Source organism: Pavona decussata, unplaced genomic scaffold (genome assembly GCF_977016875.1).
Source record: "Pavona decussata unplaced genomic scaffold, jaPavDecu1.1 SCAFFOLD_225, whole genome shotgun sequence".
Lineage (NCBI taxonomy): Eukaryota > Metazoa > Cnidaria > Anthozoa > Scleractinia > Agariciidae > Pavona > Pavona decussata.
The window spans coordinates 748295-761444 of NW_028145630.1; the positions used below are offsets into that span (position 1 = coordinate 748295).

Genomic DNA, 13150 nt, shown 5'->3' on the forward strand with positions numbered 1-13150 from the left:
GAATTTAAGAAATTGATTTTTGTTTCTGTTGATAAACGCTACATACAGTATCAACAACATAATTTAAATGCATCAACTCATGAACGCGAGCTCTGTCAAATCGTCTTCCCTCGTCTGGCTCGAGGTTTCAGAGGCCATAGAGGCGAGAATTTTTCGCTCAACTACAACAAAATTAAAGAAGACAGCTAACTTTCTTGATAAACTAGCTCTACCATTTTTTCCTTTTGTATGAACTTGTTCAGGTTTGGAAGGGGGAATTCATCCCCCCACCCCCGGAATCCTCCCCAGTCCCCCTGCATCCGCCATTACGGCAGCATATTTTCATCTGGCTCGGACAAATATATCCTGTTATAGAAATAAACTTTATAACTAATAGTTTGTTTTTTACATTCTTGGTAGCTATTTTTCTTTTCACGGCTTAAAAATATGTTAATGCATACGTTATCGCCATGGTAACTTGTACGCATAATTGCGGTTGTTGCGTTTTATAAGTATTGGGTGTTAGATTATTTTAATTCTTTGTAGTCATAAATAATTAATCCAACCAAGACAATATAAGCGACCCAGATAAATCATCGCAGGATTGTGACCTAAATCAGGAATAACTGTGATTGGAACTACAAATTCCCATTACAGAGTGAAGATCTTTCGTTAAAAAACGTTTTGGTGTTTTGCGGACGTTACTTCGGTTCAAAGTGTACTCTTGAATTCAATATCACGAGGATTAGCGTGGGTTTGCTGATGTTTTGCATTCGGCTTCCGTTGGCTGTCAACTGTGACATGTTACAAATTTCTGAAATTTTCACTGCAGCTGTAAACTGAACATCCACTGAAACATTGACGTCGTGTTAATTGAAGCCGTTTCTCGCCAGGGCTGCTATAATGACTGCTATGTTGTTCTTCACTACGACATTCCTGACAATCGGCTTTGCAAATGTTGGCTTTGTCCAAGGTGAGTACAACTAAGGCAATAGTCAGTGCAAATATCATACGGGATTACGCCGCTTTATTCATATCCTTATAATTCAGTTTTGATAACAAAAGATCTGTACAATTGCTATTCTTTAGCGCACAGAATCTGGCACTCTTGTCTGTAAAAATTTTGCATGCGGGTGGATTCCACAACTCTTTGTGTTTACATATATTAAAAATATATTCATGTATTTTGGCATTGTACACAGAAGAAGTAACTTCAGTTCTTATCAAACACTGTCCTTCATTCGTTAGAGATTGATTCACGTGCTATATTTTACTTGACTTGACATCAGCGAAACAGTCTAATAACTTTTACAGCGGATACATTAATTAGATCAGAAAAGAACAACATGGCATGTCTGTGAATGTGAACCAAATTGTCTTTCTAAACGCCTAAACCGCTACTAATAACATATTTCTTTTTAATATTTTTTACATATTTTCTTCTTCCTTTTCTATGTGTATTTCGACCAATAAGTTTTTAAAAATACCAGGCAAATTTCTTACCGTAGCTGTGTGACATAAATTTTGTGACGTTTGTGTTGTTTATGTTTGTTTTAAAATTGAGTCAGGTCGTGTACCCGGACATGTTTTCCTTAACCAGTCTTTGTTTAACTGGGCCCGGAACAGGGATGAAACCCCTGATGATCACGTCCCCTCCCATACTGTTTAGTTTATTTTTTCCTTTTTTTCCGTATGATCGTGGAGAATTCAGATCGCATTTCTCGATCGAACGGCCGCCATCTTGCTGCCTTTCACGTTGAGCGCAACCTGGAGAGATTTACCAAATCTACCCAGGGGTCCGTTGGCAGGATTAAACACCCCCTCCCCCCCCTCCCACCTCGGTAGGTTTGCCAATCTCCGATCTCTCAGCAAGATGGCAGTTATTTAATGGTGCACGATCTCTACATTGTACAATGATTACACTAGAATACAAAGGACAGGCGAATAGGATAAATTTCAATGGCTGATACACCTCAAAGTCTAATACCGGGGGATTCAAATGATACTCGCCCCAGGACTTGAGAGCACGCATAATCGTTTGGACACAAGTCATCAGAATTTTTTAGGAAGCTAGTCTGGAATGTCACCCGTGTGTTCTAACCACCTGTGGGTGCCAACAAGGTGTTAGTGCCAAGGCTGACAAATATGGGACCATTAATTTTCTGCTACTCTAATAGCACTTTCGATACCCAAAAGCCTTACCTAAATTTCGTTTTGGTTTACATTATAGTAATATAACTGTAAGCAGATCCACATCAGCTTTTTAGCTGCCATTATTTGTAACCTGTATGTATGTCTGCATGTAAACGATTGCAGAGAGCCGCCCCATTACTGTGTGTTAATTCCATGGTAATGTGGAAATGCGTCATTTACCCATTGGCATAGCTGACTAGTCTCCTTCATAGCCGTTGCTTGGTCACGCAACGTGCTCCTTCCCCAGGAGCGCGTTGCGTGACGAGCCCTAATGGCTGCAAAGGAGTCTAATAGCTGGCTTGCTTAAGTCCAGAGCATGGGTCAGCAACAAATCTCTTCCAGCCAACTCGACTTTGCAAATGCTCTGAAACTTGAAAAAAGTTGATCAGATTAAGTTTAACGTTCTGTCATTGTATCGCTGAAAACCAAAATTGAAGCTCGTCCTCCCTTCAATAGCCAGATCTTGTGTCTTATAGGGGGCCTCGATCGATGGTAACGGTCGATATGTCCGTCGACTCACGGTCGACTGACGGTTGATATCTCGGTCGAGCCTCGGTCGCTACTCGGTCGATAATTAGGGATGTTGTACCGCTATGGCGGTCGTCGTATCGACCGAGGTGGCTGTCGACCGATATAGATAGCAATACACCGACACATCACCGATACGTCATCGATATTTCACCGCTTACAGGCCGATAGTATCGCCGATATATCGGTCAATACAGAGATGCCAACCTCTGAAGATCTGAAATCTGGAGATTTTTTCTTCTGGGCACCCCCCCCCCCCCCTTCCGCCCTCATTACCCTACCCTCCCCCCTAAGCAAAATTGATGCACTTACCCCCCCCCCCACCTTTTTGAAACAAAATTCGCACAATACTACAGCTTTTTTGTCCTGCTCTTTAATTGGTTGAATGTTTATCCAATCAGAAAGTCGTTTATATTGCAATGATGACAAAAAGCGTATTTTCTTTGGTTTCCGTCAAAGTTTGTGGCAGATTGGGTAAAACAGGTATGCAAATGTAGCCATGACACAATATTTCTTAAATTTATGGAACATTTGAGTTGAAATACTAGCCTATTATACAAATAAGACGCCAAGTCGCTTTTATCCGGGAGGTTTAGTCACCCGTACGGGAGACCGGGAGATTCGTTCCGTATCCGGGAGACTCCCGGATAATCCGGGAGAGTTGGCATGAGTGTCAATATTCTATGTTTTTCGACACTTCGTTCTTATCTCGATCAACATTCGTGTAAATAGTGCACAGCTATATTGGTCGTCATATCAGTTGATGGCCAATATAATAACGACCGATAGTCGGTCGATAGTCTGTCGTTATCTCATTTTATTCTTGCACTATTGCATCATTTTACCATACTAGGTCAAGAGAACGCGCAAAAATATGCCAGCGAAGCAAAATCCTCGTTCCTTTTTCGTGTCGACCGATACTTTACCGATACTTGACCGACGGTTCACCGATATATTGCCGACACACTGCCGATGCTATCGCGACCGACTGTCGGTCGATCTCTCGACCGAAAGTGATCCAATGATCGGTCGATACATCGCCTATATAGCGGCCGATGCTCGATCGATACTCGCCCGCTACTCGACCGACAATCGACCGATACTCGGCGGATACATCGACCGAGATATCGACCGTCAGTCGACCGTGACTCGACCGACATACCGACCGTTACCATCGATCGAGGCCCCCTATAAGACACAGGATCCCAATAGCCTGCGTCGTAGACAGTCTATGCAATCCCTGGACTATATCGAGGTCTTGAGTGACAAGTCTGGCTGCAATGCAGGCTACCCTTCAAGAGTATTCTTAAACTAAAATAACCATCTTAATTGCTAGTAGAAGCATGTGCTGTTCAAGTTTTTATTTTGGTTAATTTAATTTAATTTAATTTTGTGTTTTGAGTTTTTTATTTTATTTCAATCAGTGCAGTTTCGTCTTAACACCAGTTAACAACCTATTTTGCAGGATTCATCAACAAGGATGTCTCATGCAGAGCCAGGAAAGTCTTAATACCAATAGACGCCCCTCGTTATCAATTCTATCCAGCTTTCGTTGAAGTGTTCCGGTGCGATGGCGCATGCTCAACACACTCACCCAGAATCCAAAGATGTAATGCAGCCTCCTGGAACAATGTCAGCGGCAATGTTTATGATTTGAATACTAATAGTTTAAAGGTGGCTACCTTTCAGAATCACACAAGTTGTATCTGTCAATGTGCTGTGAGGCCTGAAGACTGCGATAAAAATGAAGAGTTTGTCGATGACCATTGTGAATGTAAATGCAAGTATCCTGACAAACCACCCACACCATGCCCGGAGAGGTACAGGTATGTGTCGGTCTTTAATACACGCACTGAAAGCTGTAAAGGTGGATGGTACTGGTTTCCATCACTTTCTAGCATTACGCTGCATGTAGTACTTAAACGGATCAGAACAACTACTCTTTATCAGTTGGTACAATAATTATATCAAAAACATGCCTAAATACATTTCCCTGTATTTTTTTCCCGCGAATTATTTTTAGTAGCAGTTCACGGCTGGTTCGCTATACAGACAGTACAAATGTATGGAAAGTTCAAAAGACGACTGGACGCTTTCTGGCACAACTACATCCCTCCAATTTTTTCTTATTAAAATCCTTTTCCTAGTGCCAAAAGTTTCCAATTCATGAATTTTTCAGAAGCGATATTTTATGAAAATTATTTGACATCGAATTTCCACTGTTATTTCAAGACGTGTTTGCCTACTCGTCAAAATGGCGTCGAAAACCGTAATTAGGCCTATTCAGTCTCCATACATTTTACTGTAACTTTTGCAGGCTGAACCTGGCCTTGTTCAGTATAATAAACAACCTCGTTCCCGTGGGCTCTCTTTTTCCCTCCCCCTGATGTCAAGAGAAACCCTGGAAACGAGATTGCATAATTAACGGAACCACGGGAAAGCACTCAATCATTATCGGCTCATTGCTTTTAATGTAATGCATGGTCAGACTAGTTCATTCACAGACTGGCTCAGCTAGAACCATCTAATGCTGCCTGATCAACAACGCAGGAACGTAATGCTTAGTACCTTTCATTTGAACGGACACGCTTTTAGAAAATGAGACTGAATTATAAAACTCTCACGCTAACGCTTGAAACGTCAGCACTCAAATCTCTTTACGGCGGCCAATTTACCTTAAGGTGGAGCTCTACCTGAATTTGAGTGAAATTTGAAGAGGTTTTAAGAATGCATAGAAGAAAGAAAATCATTTTTGGAACACTAACAGAAAGTCGATAACCACGCAAGAGCGCCCCAGGTTGCTAGTGGACTAACTTGGTATCCGTCTATTAATTATTAACTACAAATTCTAATTTTAAAACTTCACTAAATCTTCAACATTTCTTATTTCTCTTAATTTTACCAATCCTTCAAGAAAAATTATTTCCTTCCAAATACACCTAAAAATCACCCAAAAATTCATAAAACACCCCAAATCATTGATTTGTGTTATGAATGGAGGGTTTTTGTATTTCTTGAAATGCGAACAAGATATTTCCATTTGACCGATTTTAAGCGGCTAGAAAACGGCTTTCAGGTGAACCCCCACCTTAAGCTATCGACTCTGTTGATAAACCAAACATTCGTTTCCACTCCCCATCGACGCAGCACCACAGTTTCTTTAGAAACTGATTCCCTTATTCATTTGTCTCAGTAAATGAATGTGTAATCAGCGTTATTAGCTCTCTCTCCTCTGCAAAGGTTCGATGTGTATCCGCTGAACGAAGTGAGTGCAGGCGCAAAAGCTGATTTCCCCACTCGGAAAGTCCTTGAGTTTAAAAATCTGACTTTCGTGTCTGTCTTTGTCGTAGTTGGAGTTCATTTGAGTGTAAGTGTGTGTGCCGAGGACCAGTGCTGTTTTGTTCCCCTGGACAGGCAAGTGCTATTTTCAGATTACTGTTTCTACATAAATGACTTACCCTTGGCGGTTCAAGGTTGTAGTGTTGAGCTTTATGCTGACGATACACTTATCTATTTTGCAAGCAAGTCTTTCAGTGAAATTCAAGCTCAGTTAACTGGTGGCCTAACTGATGTCCTAAGCTGGCTTCATGCTAATTTTTTAATACTTAATCTTGAGAAAACGAAGATTATGCCTGTTGGCACCCATCAGAGGGCCGCAGAGGCTGACGATCTAGTTATAGAAATCAGTAACCCGCGTTTAGAAAGGGTTAATAAGTTCAAATACCTTGGGGTCCTCCTAGACAACACTCTATCCTGGAAGGATCACATAGAATATATTGGTAACAACATCTCGTCAAGATTAGGTGTTCTGCGTCGAGCGCGTAAGGTTCTCCCCAAGCCAACTTGCCTAATGCTCTACAATACTATAGTTTTGCCATTATTTGATTACTGCTCGCCTGTCTGGGACAGTTGTGGGGCTGGGAGCAAAGATTACCTAGATAAGCTAAATAGACGTGCTGCATGCATTATTGAAGGTCGATCAGTCGGGGCTGAGGAGTTAAAATCAACACTTGGTTGGCCCAACATACAAGCGCGCAGAAATTATCTCAAATGCCTTTTAGTTCATAAATGTCTTCACGGAATAGCGCCTTCGTACTTACTTTCAGAGTTTAGGCACGCGCATCTTTACCATGGCTATAACACCAGAAGCCGTGATTTGTTGCGCCCTCCCTTCGCAAAAACTGCTAAGTATCAGGGGAGCTTCAGAATAAACGGCGCTCGAACTTACAACACCATCCCAAGAACCATTAGACAGGTAGAGGCGTTCAGTGAGTTTAAAACTAAACTTAAGCGCCATCTTAAGCAATAACGCCTGCGGTACATGCTGCATTTATAACTTAATTATTTGTCTAGTTTTTTTTTTATGTTTCAATGTTTTGTCTTGTACTGTGTCAGGGCTCCATTTAAACTAGCTCTGCTAAATTGGATGCCCCTGGATAAATATTGAATTAAATAAAATAAAATATCACAAAATTCTGGAATCAGATTGGCTGTTAGCAGCCTGATGGGGGTATTAAAGGGGTAGTGTTCAGCCTGGGGATGAGCCCGGTGACCTGGTCAAACATTTGCCTAATTTATATTCAATACTTTGCTTATGCATGAATAATTGGTTCTAGATCACAATGAAATCAAGTGAGCTTTCAAAGAAATGAGTTACATCAAGTGTCACCGCGTTTAATCTACGACGCAAGGGTAACTCTTGAAAACGTCGAGCCAACGTTTGTCTATTTCCATTTTGGCCATGCGTAGCCGTAAACATTTAGGCATAGTTTTCATGCATTAGAATAGCCCTTTTGAGGAAAATTTGCCTATTATTTTTCCGTCGCCATTGTTTAAAAAAAATTCCTTGGGATTTTTCAAAGAGTTACCTTGAAATTGGTGAGACTTGCCTGCGCATTATGCATGAGTAATCCGGCGCACAAATGTTTGGTTTAGTGATCAGTACAAACGAAAAAAGGTTTACGCCCAAATTTCTCTGAACTAAAAGCGAGCAACGATTTTGGATGTTTGGTCCTTGATTTCTACATTTGATTTAAGTCAACCACGTGACAAAGAAACAACCAATGAGCGCAGGCAATCGAACTCAAAGAATCTCCAGCTATTTAACAAATGCTGCGTACTCTGTGTTCATTGCTACACTTGTATCGTTTTAGATATGGAGTCACCAAGCTTGTGGTTGCGTTTGCACCCAGACTGCAGTGGAAATATGTAAATCTGAGAAAAAATATCTCAACGCAACAACCTGTAAGTGCGAAGACCAAGCGCCTCCGACAACAAATCCAGGTCCTGGCGTTACCGGTAGAAGAAGCGGTGAGTCAGTCTGTAAATTTAAAGCTTGACTAACCAGTGCCGCAATTTGCCGTGACTTAAATGTGTGACTTCTTTTCATCCCTGAGGACTTGCGTAAACTCGGGATGTTGCGTTTATAAATTTGATAGAGCTCAAATTTGTAGGCAAGTCGACACAGTGTTTTTGTTCTGTTTAGTACTGTGTCAGTTCGCCCAAGGATGTACTGAAATGTTTTTTTGCAACTTCGTTTTAGGGAACTGGTCATAGCAAGTTTGTTCGAAGAGGATCTACCTTGTCTGGGGGGTGGGGTTATCGAAGAAACGACTTCACGGCTCTCTCCTGAACATAACCGACAGAATTTTGTTGGCTTTAAAATTTGAGTTGACACAAATATTCAGCTAGGAAGAGTCAGTATTGCTAGATAAACAAGAAAAGTGAGGTTTGAAGCTCATTTTACTTTTTTACTGCTGAATAGAGGGGTGCTATGAATTAAAGACACCACTCGTTTGAGGTTGAGGAAGAGGGGTGCAGGCAGAGTCCACCATTTATTTTGTGGTTTGGTGGGTCCTGTTCGAGTATAACAGTTTTGACCATGAATTGTTTGAGATGCGCAACTGGAAATTTACATCGAGAGGCCTTCTATTCACATTGTACCACCTCTTCGTGCACGTTTTGTACCCTTCCATACTTTGGTCCCGGGGGGGGGGGGGGGGTTACTTCCTTTTAAGAGGCTCTGTTCTGTTCTTGAAAGCAGAAGCATAAAAAAAAGGTGACTTAGTTGGGATCACGAAAATTACATTTTCCCAAAAAGTGACGAAGATGGGGTCTACAACTGGCCACAAAATAGACTATAATGGGGCAGGGGCTCTGAGAGGCCAGCGGCACATACCCAGCAAAACTTAACCCAAGTACCCCCCCCCCCCCCCCGGGACTTGGGTAAAGTCTTGGATTCGCATCGGTCCCACAGCCGTACCCAATACAATGCGAACATGTCGCTAGATTTTACAGGAAATGTGTGGCGCACCCTTGACGGATCGAAGGAAATTCGGTACAAAACTGGCTGGTATGGCAGCAGATCTAAAGTGTATACCAGTGCACTTAAGATCAATGCGAGTTTTGTAGCCGTACAGTGTGAACTTAGCCTTGGTGCATAGGCGGGAGAAGCTCCATAAAGTGAAAAAACACAGCTTTTCTGGAAGAACATTAAGCTTCCGAGACATAACTTGTCCAGTTTATCTGTATACTAGCGACCGAAAATGTCAGTTTACCCAAGCCTTTAGAAACAGTGCGGTGGATTAATAAAAAAGATTTGGTCATTAGCAGTTGATTTTTTTGCCCACAATCTCCTTTTTCTCCAACTTCACGTTGCGGACGTACACAAATTCTACATGAAAGGGGAAAGAGTTTCAGAACAGTTCAGCCTCATTTTACACGCTTGTCTTATTTCGGCAGCCGAAGAGATGAACTGGGAGCGATTAGCAGCGGTCATGGTGGCAGAACTGATCGTTCTTGTTTTCTTGTTTGATTTGTACCTGTTCTGGAGATATGAGAAAGGAGTAATGCACTGGATTATTGACAAGTGCCATCGCTCTCATAAAGGTACAGTTTTTAACTGTAAAACATGTCGCCCTGAATAGGTATAATGTTTTGCTCTTCTACATCTTTCAACTTTTTTTTCTCATTTACATTCACCTCTTAAATTAAAGCTTCGTTCCGCTACTGAAATTATCATTATATTACGGTTCCTCCTTTAACGCTGAAGTTGATGCCGTTGTTGTTGTTTGGCTGGTTAGTTGTTACACACGCTATCTGTAGCTGTTTTTGTCATGAAGTCTAGGTGCAATTTTTTGATCACAGGAGTTTCAGTTTTGGTATGAAACAACCTCTCAATGAATTTATTTTTCTCGGATCGGTTCATCGCATCAAAACTATCAACTCTTATTTTTTTTTTCAAAGAGAAATCAGCCTGAGGAATTAACTGTTTGAAACCCTTTGATAAATAAATATACGACAACGAACTTATTTCTTCCTTCCTTTTGGTTTAATTATTGGTACGTAATCAACTAAACTCAGTACAGCTCATACTATGCCAGCCTGCATAGCTGGCGGCTTTCTTGGGGTTTTGTGGCCCGCGGGGGAGCCGCGAGAAGATTAGTCCTCATCCCCATTCTTCTCGCGGCTCTGCCGCGGGCCACCAAACCCCAACAAAACCCCCAAGCTAAACAGGCTAACACTATGCGAGTGAGTGTCATTCCTAGACTTGTTATAGTGCGTACGCGCGATCCCTGGCAACCCGCGATTCTACGTTGCAGGGTAAGATCGTAAACCGAAAAAATAGTTTTGTTCGGTAAAACGAACTATCAGCAGGAAGCGCTATTGTTGAAATCAGTTGGTCTTGTACTGGATATTCTTTCCTTGTTCTGATAGAGTAAAGTCAGGTGGAGTAAAGCTGTCGTTCACTGGCAAACACTGCCTTAAAGAGAAGGTGTCTAAGGGTTAATATTAGGGATCTATAACCTCTTACCGTCTCTTCTGTCGTTTAAATTAAAACGGATACTAAACCCTAACCAAGGTAAATTAGAGTTTTGATACTTTGGAACCTCTTCTTACAGACATGACCAACAATTACCACCAAGTTCAGTTACCACTTTATTACACCCATTTTAAACCACACCGATTTTTTTGTCAATATCAATATTTATTTATCCACTTCAGGAAACATGGTTATTATTATTTCATTTACATTTTGATGGGCTAAAAAATAGGATTCAATTTAGAGCAAAAAATAGTGCGATTCGTGAACAAATGGCACTGTTGATAGCCATTCAGATTCTAAGGATTACCATGCAGTGATTTCAAAATGGGTGTAATAATAAATAGATAATTACTGAGTTAGCTGATCCCTGAGATACCGCTAAGCCTCAGTAATACGAGCACAGCGCTTTGTCCCTTTGCAATGATTAAAGAGGTTTGACTATATTGTAGGAGACGCTCTTTGGACTCCTCATGTATTCATTTATTCGAACTCAGAGAACGTCTGCGCATGAGACTCGCTATATAGTCGTTCTCTTAGACTAAGACCTTTTTTCTCTTGTAGCCACCTCAAATGAAAATGCAAACAGAGCGAATGGAAATTTGGGCGCTCCTGATGTAACTGCAACGAAGAACAGCGGAAGTCACGACGACAGTCCCACCATAGGACGAACAAGTCAGATTTGATGGTCATAGGAAGGAGTGTATAAAGAAAGACATGATTAACATCGACAATGTGATCAGTATATGGAATCGCAGAAGCGTGCGATGAGTTGTGTCAGAGTGGTCTTTAGCCGGGTCCGTATCGAGATAAACTAACTCAATGGATTGCATACAAACGCAAAGGTGTTATAGATAGAGAATGATGTATTAATCAGTTAATGACACAGGCATACTCGGAAAAACAATTCGAGTGCTCCTATCAGGAGTCGAACCTTAGACCTTCCGATTACCACTAGTTCGGATGCTCACCACTGAGCTACAGGAGACTCGTGGGAGCTAATGCCATTAAACTAGGTTCATGGGACAAACATTCTGCATACTGCTAGGATTGGAATGTCAATGTGTGGCATATGCGCAATGGAAATATAATTTTGTACGCTTCGGTTTGTTAGCATCTAACGTAATATTTTGGTGTATTATATAATAGTAAATATTTAACTGTCACAAGAGAGGAAATGGCCGTTACGTTGTTAGTAGTTAGTTGCTTTTATTTTAATAGTCTGTATATTCATATACAGTCACTTAGAACGGTTTTCAATTAAGTGTCGAAAGTAATTTCACGTTTACCTTGGTTTTGCATTACTACGCTCTGTGATTGGCTAAAAACTCGCGCCACTTTCTCAACCAATAAGAAACAAACCCAAAACCAATCGCGACTCGCCCGCACGCGTTTTCCCGCGCCGGTTACATGTATTTGCTTCAAATTCTGATTGGATCGTCGCGCAGTTTGCGTCTGTTGTGATTGGCCAGAGTAATTACTTGGGTTTTGGTTTTACGACACTCGATTGAAACCCGCTCTATCCAAGTAAAAAAAAGTAATTATTACTTCAATGAAAAGAAGAGAACCCGAAGACAAATTTGTTGTCACTTTTTGACCAAAATTAAAATAAAGTTGAGCCTGCAAGCTATTACAACCCAGCGGTCACGGACATGGAAAGGAACCTCGTTTACATGCTGTATCCGCTGTAACTATAGTGTTTCATAGGGTAAGAATAACTTTAATTTAAAAAATTTCTCACAATTTTAACATGTACAGCTATTAAAATGTTGAGAAACGATTGGGACTGATTTCAAGATGTAGGCAAATTGCTGTATTCTCTTTCATCAACGATACAAACAAGGAAAGAGAAGGGAAGAAAAAATTTAAAAGCCTTAAAGAAGTAGAATCACCTCATTACGTTGGTCAGTCGAGCTGTTGTCTTTTGTAGGGGGGGGGGAGTGGGTGGGTTCAAATGAGGCAAGGCTTTGACACTAAAGATGGCCTATTAGGTGGGCTGGGCCTCAACAAAGTCCAACGGCCACAGCCTCGTTCCCAGAACAATCCGAACAATACCTGGGAACGAGGTTGTAACAGCCAAGAACGTAACCCCAAAACGATCATTCTACTCCGCATAAAACCCTTTAAAAGTCCTTGTCAAAATCTTCCCCTCCCCTCTCCCACTGATAAAAGGAGTCCAACAGAAATTTTCCAATCGCCAATAAAGTCTTCGGTCGCTAATTTAAAACCCCAAAAAGGTCTTCGCACCTTCTCGTCGCTGATCTACCTGAGTACGCTCATCCCCACCCCCCCCCCCCCCCTCCAGCCACTCTCCACTCCTTTCCCTCACCGCGCAGCAGCTACAGGGAAAGTTAAAGCAGGCTACGTCATTTAAAATTCATGTTTGGCAAACTGAGTGCCTTTTTCTTGATCTTCAGTACTGCATTATTGAAACGTAGAAGCGTGCGTTGCACGGCCTCATGCGGTTAACAAATCTCCAGAGGGTTAAATTATTGTTTTATTGCTGCTTTTTGAGAACAAAGACTGCAAATTCCGTATAACCACAAAATACAAACAATGATGTCCGTTCGTCTCGTTCTTTTTGTTCCGGAAGTGTTTTCTGTGTCATGCCCTTCCTGATTACCAAAT

General features: G+C 41.4%; 1 protein-coding gene across 1 annotated transcript; it reads left to right on the forward strand.

The window, feature by feature from the left end:
* Window positions 1-512: 512 nt before the first annotated feature.
* Window positions 513-11614, forward strand: LOC146458949 (uncharacterized). The gene is made up of 6 exons (XM_085090137.1): window positions 513-952; window positions 4166-4526; window positions 6051-6114; window positions 7854-8010; window positions 9442-9588; window positions 11087-11614. Exons 1-6 carry the CDS (start codon window positions 883-885, stop codon window positions 11206-11208), a joined length of 921 nt encoding a protein of 306 aa, XP_084946263.1. The 5' UTR covers window positions 513-882; the 3' UTR covers window positions 11209-11614.
* The last annotated feature ends 1536 nt before the right edge of the window (window positions 11615-13150 follow it).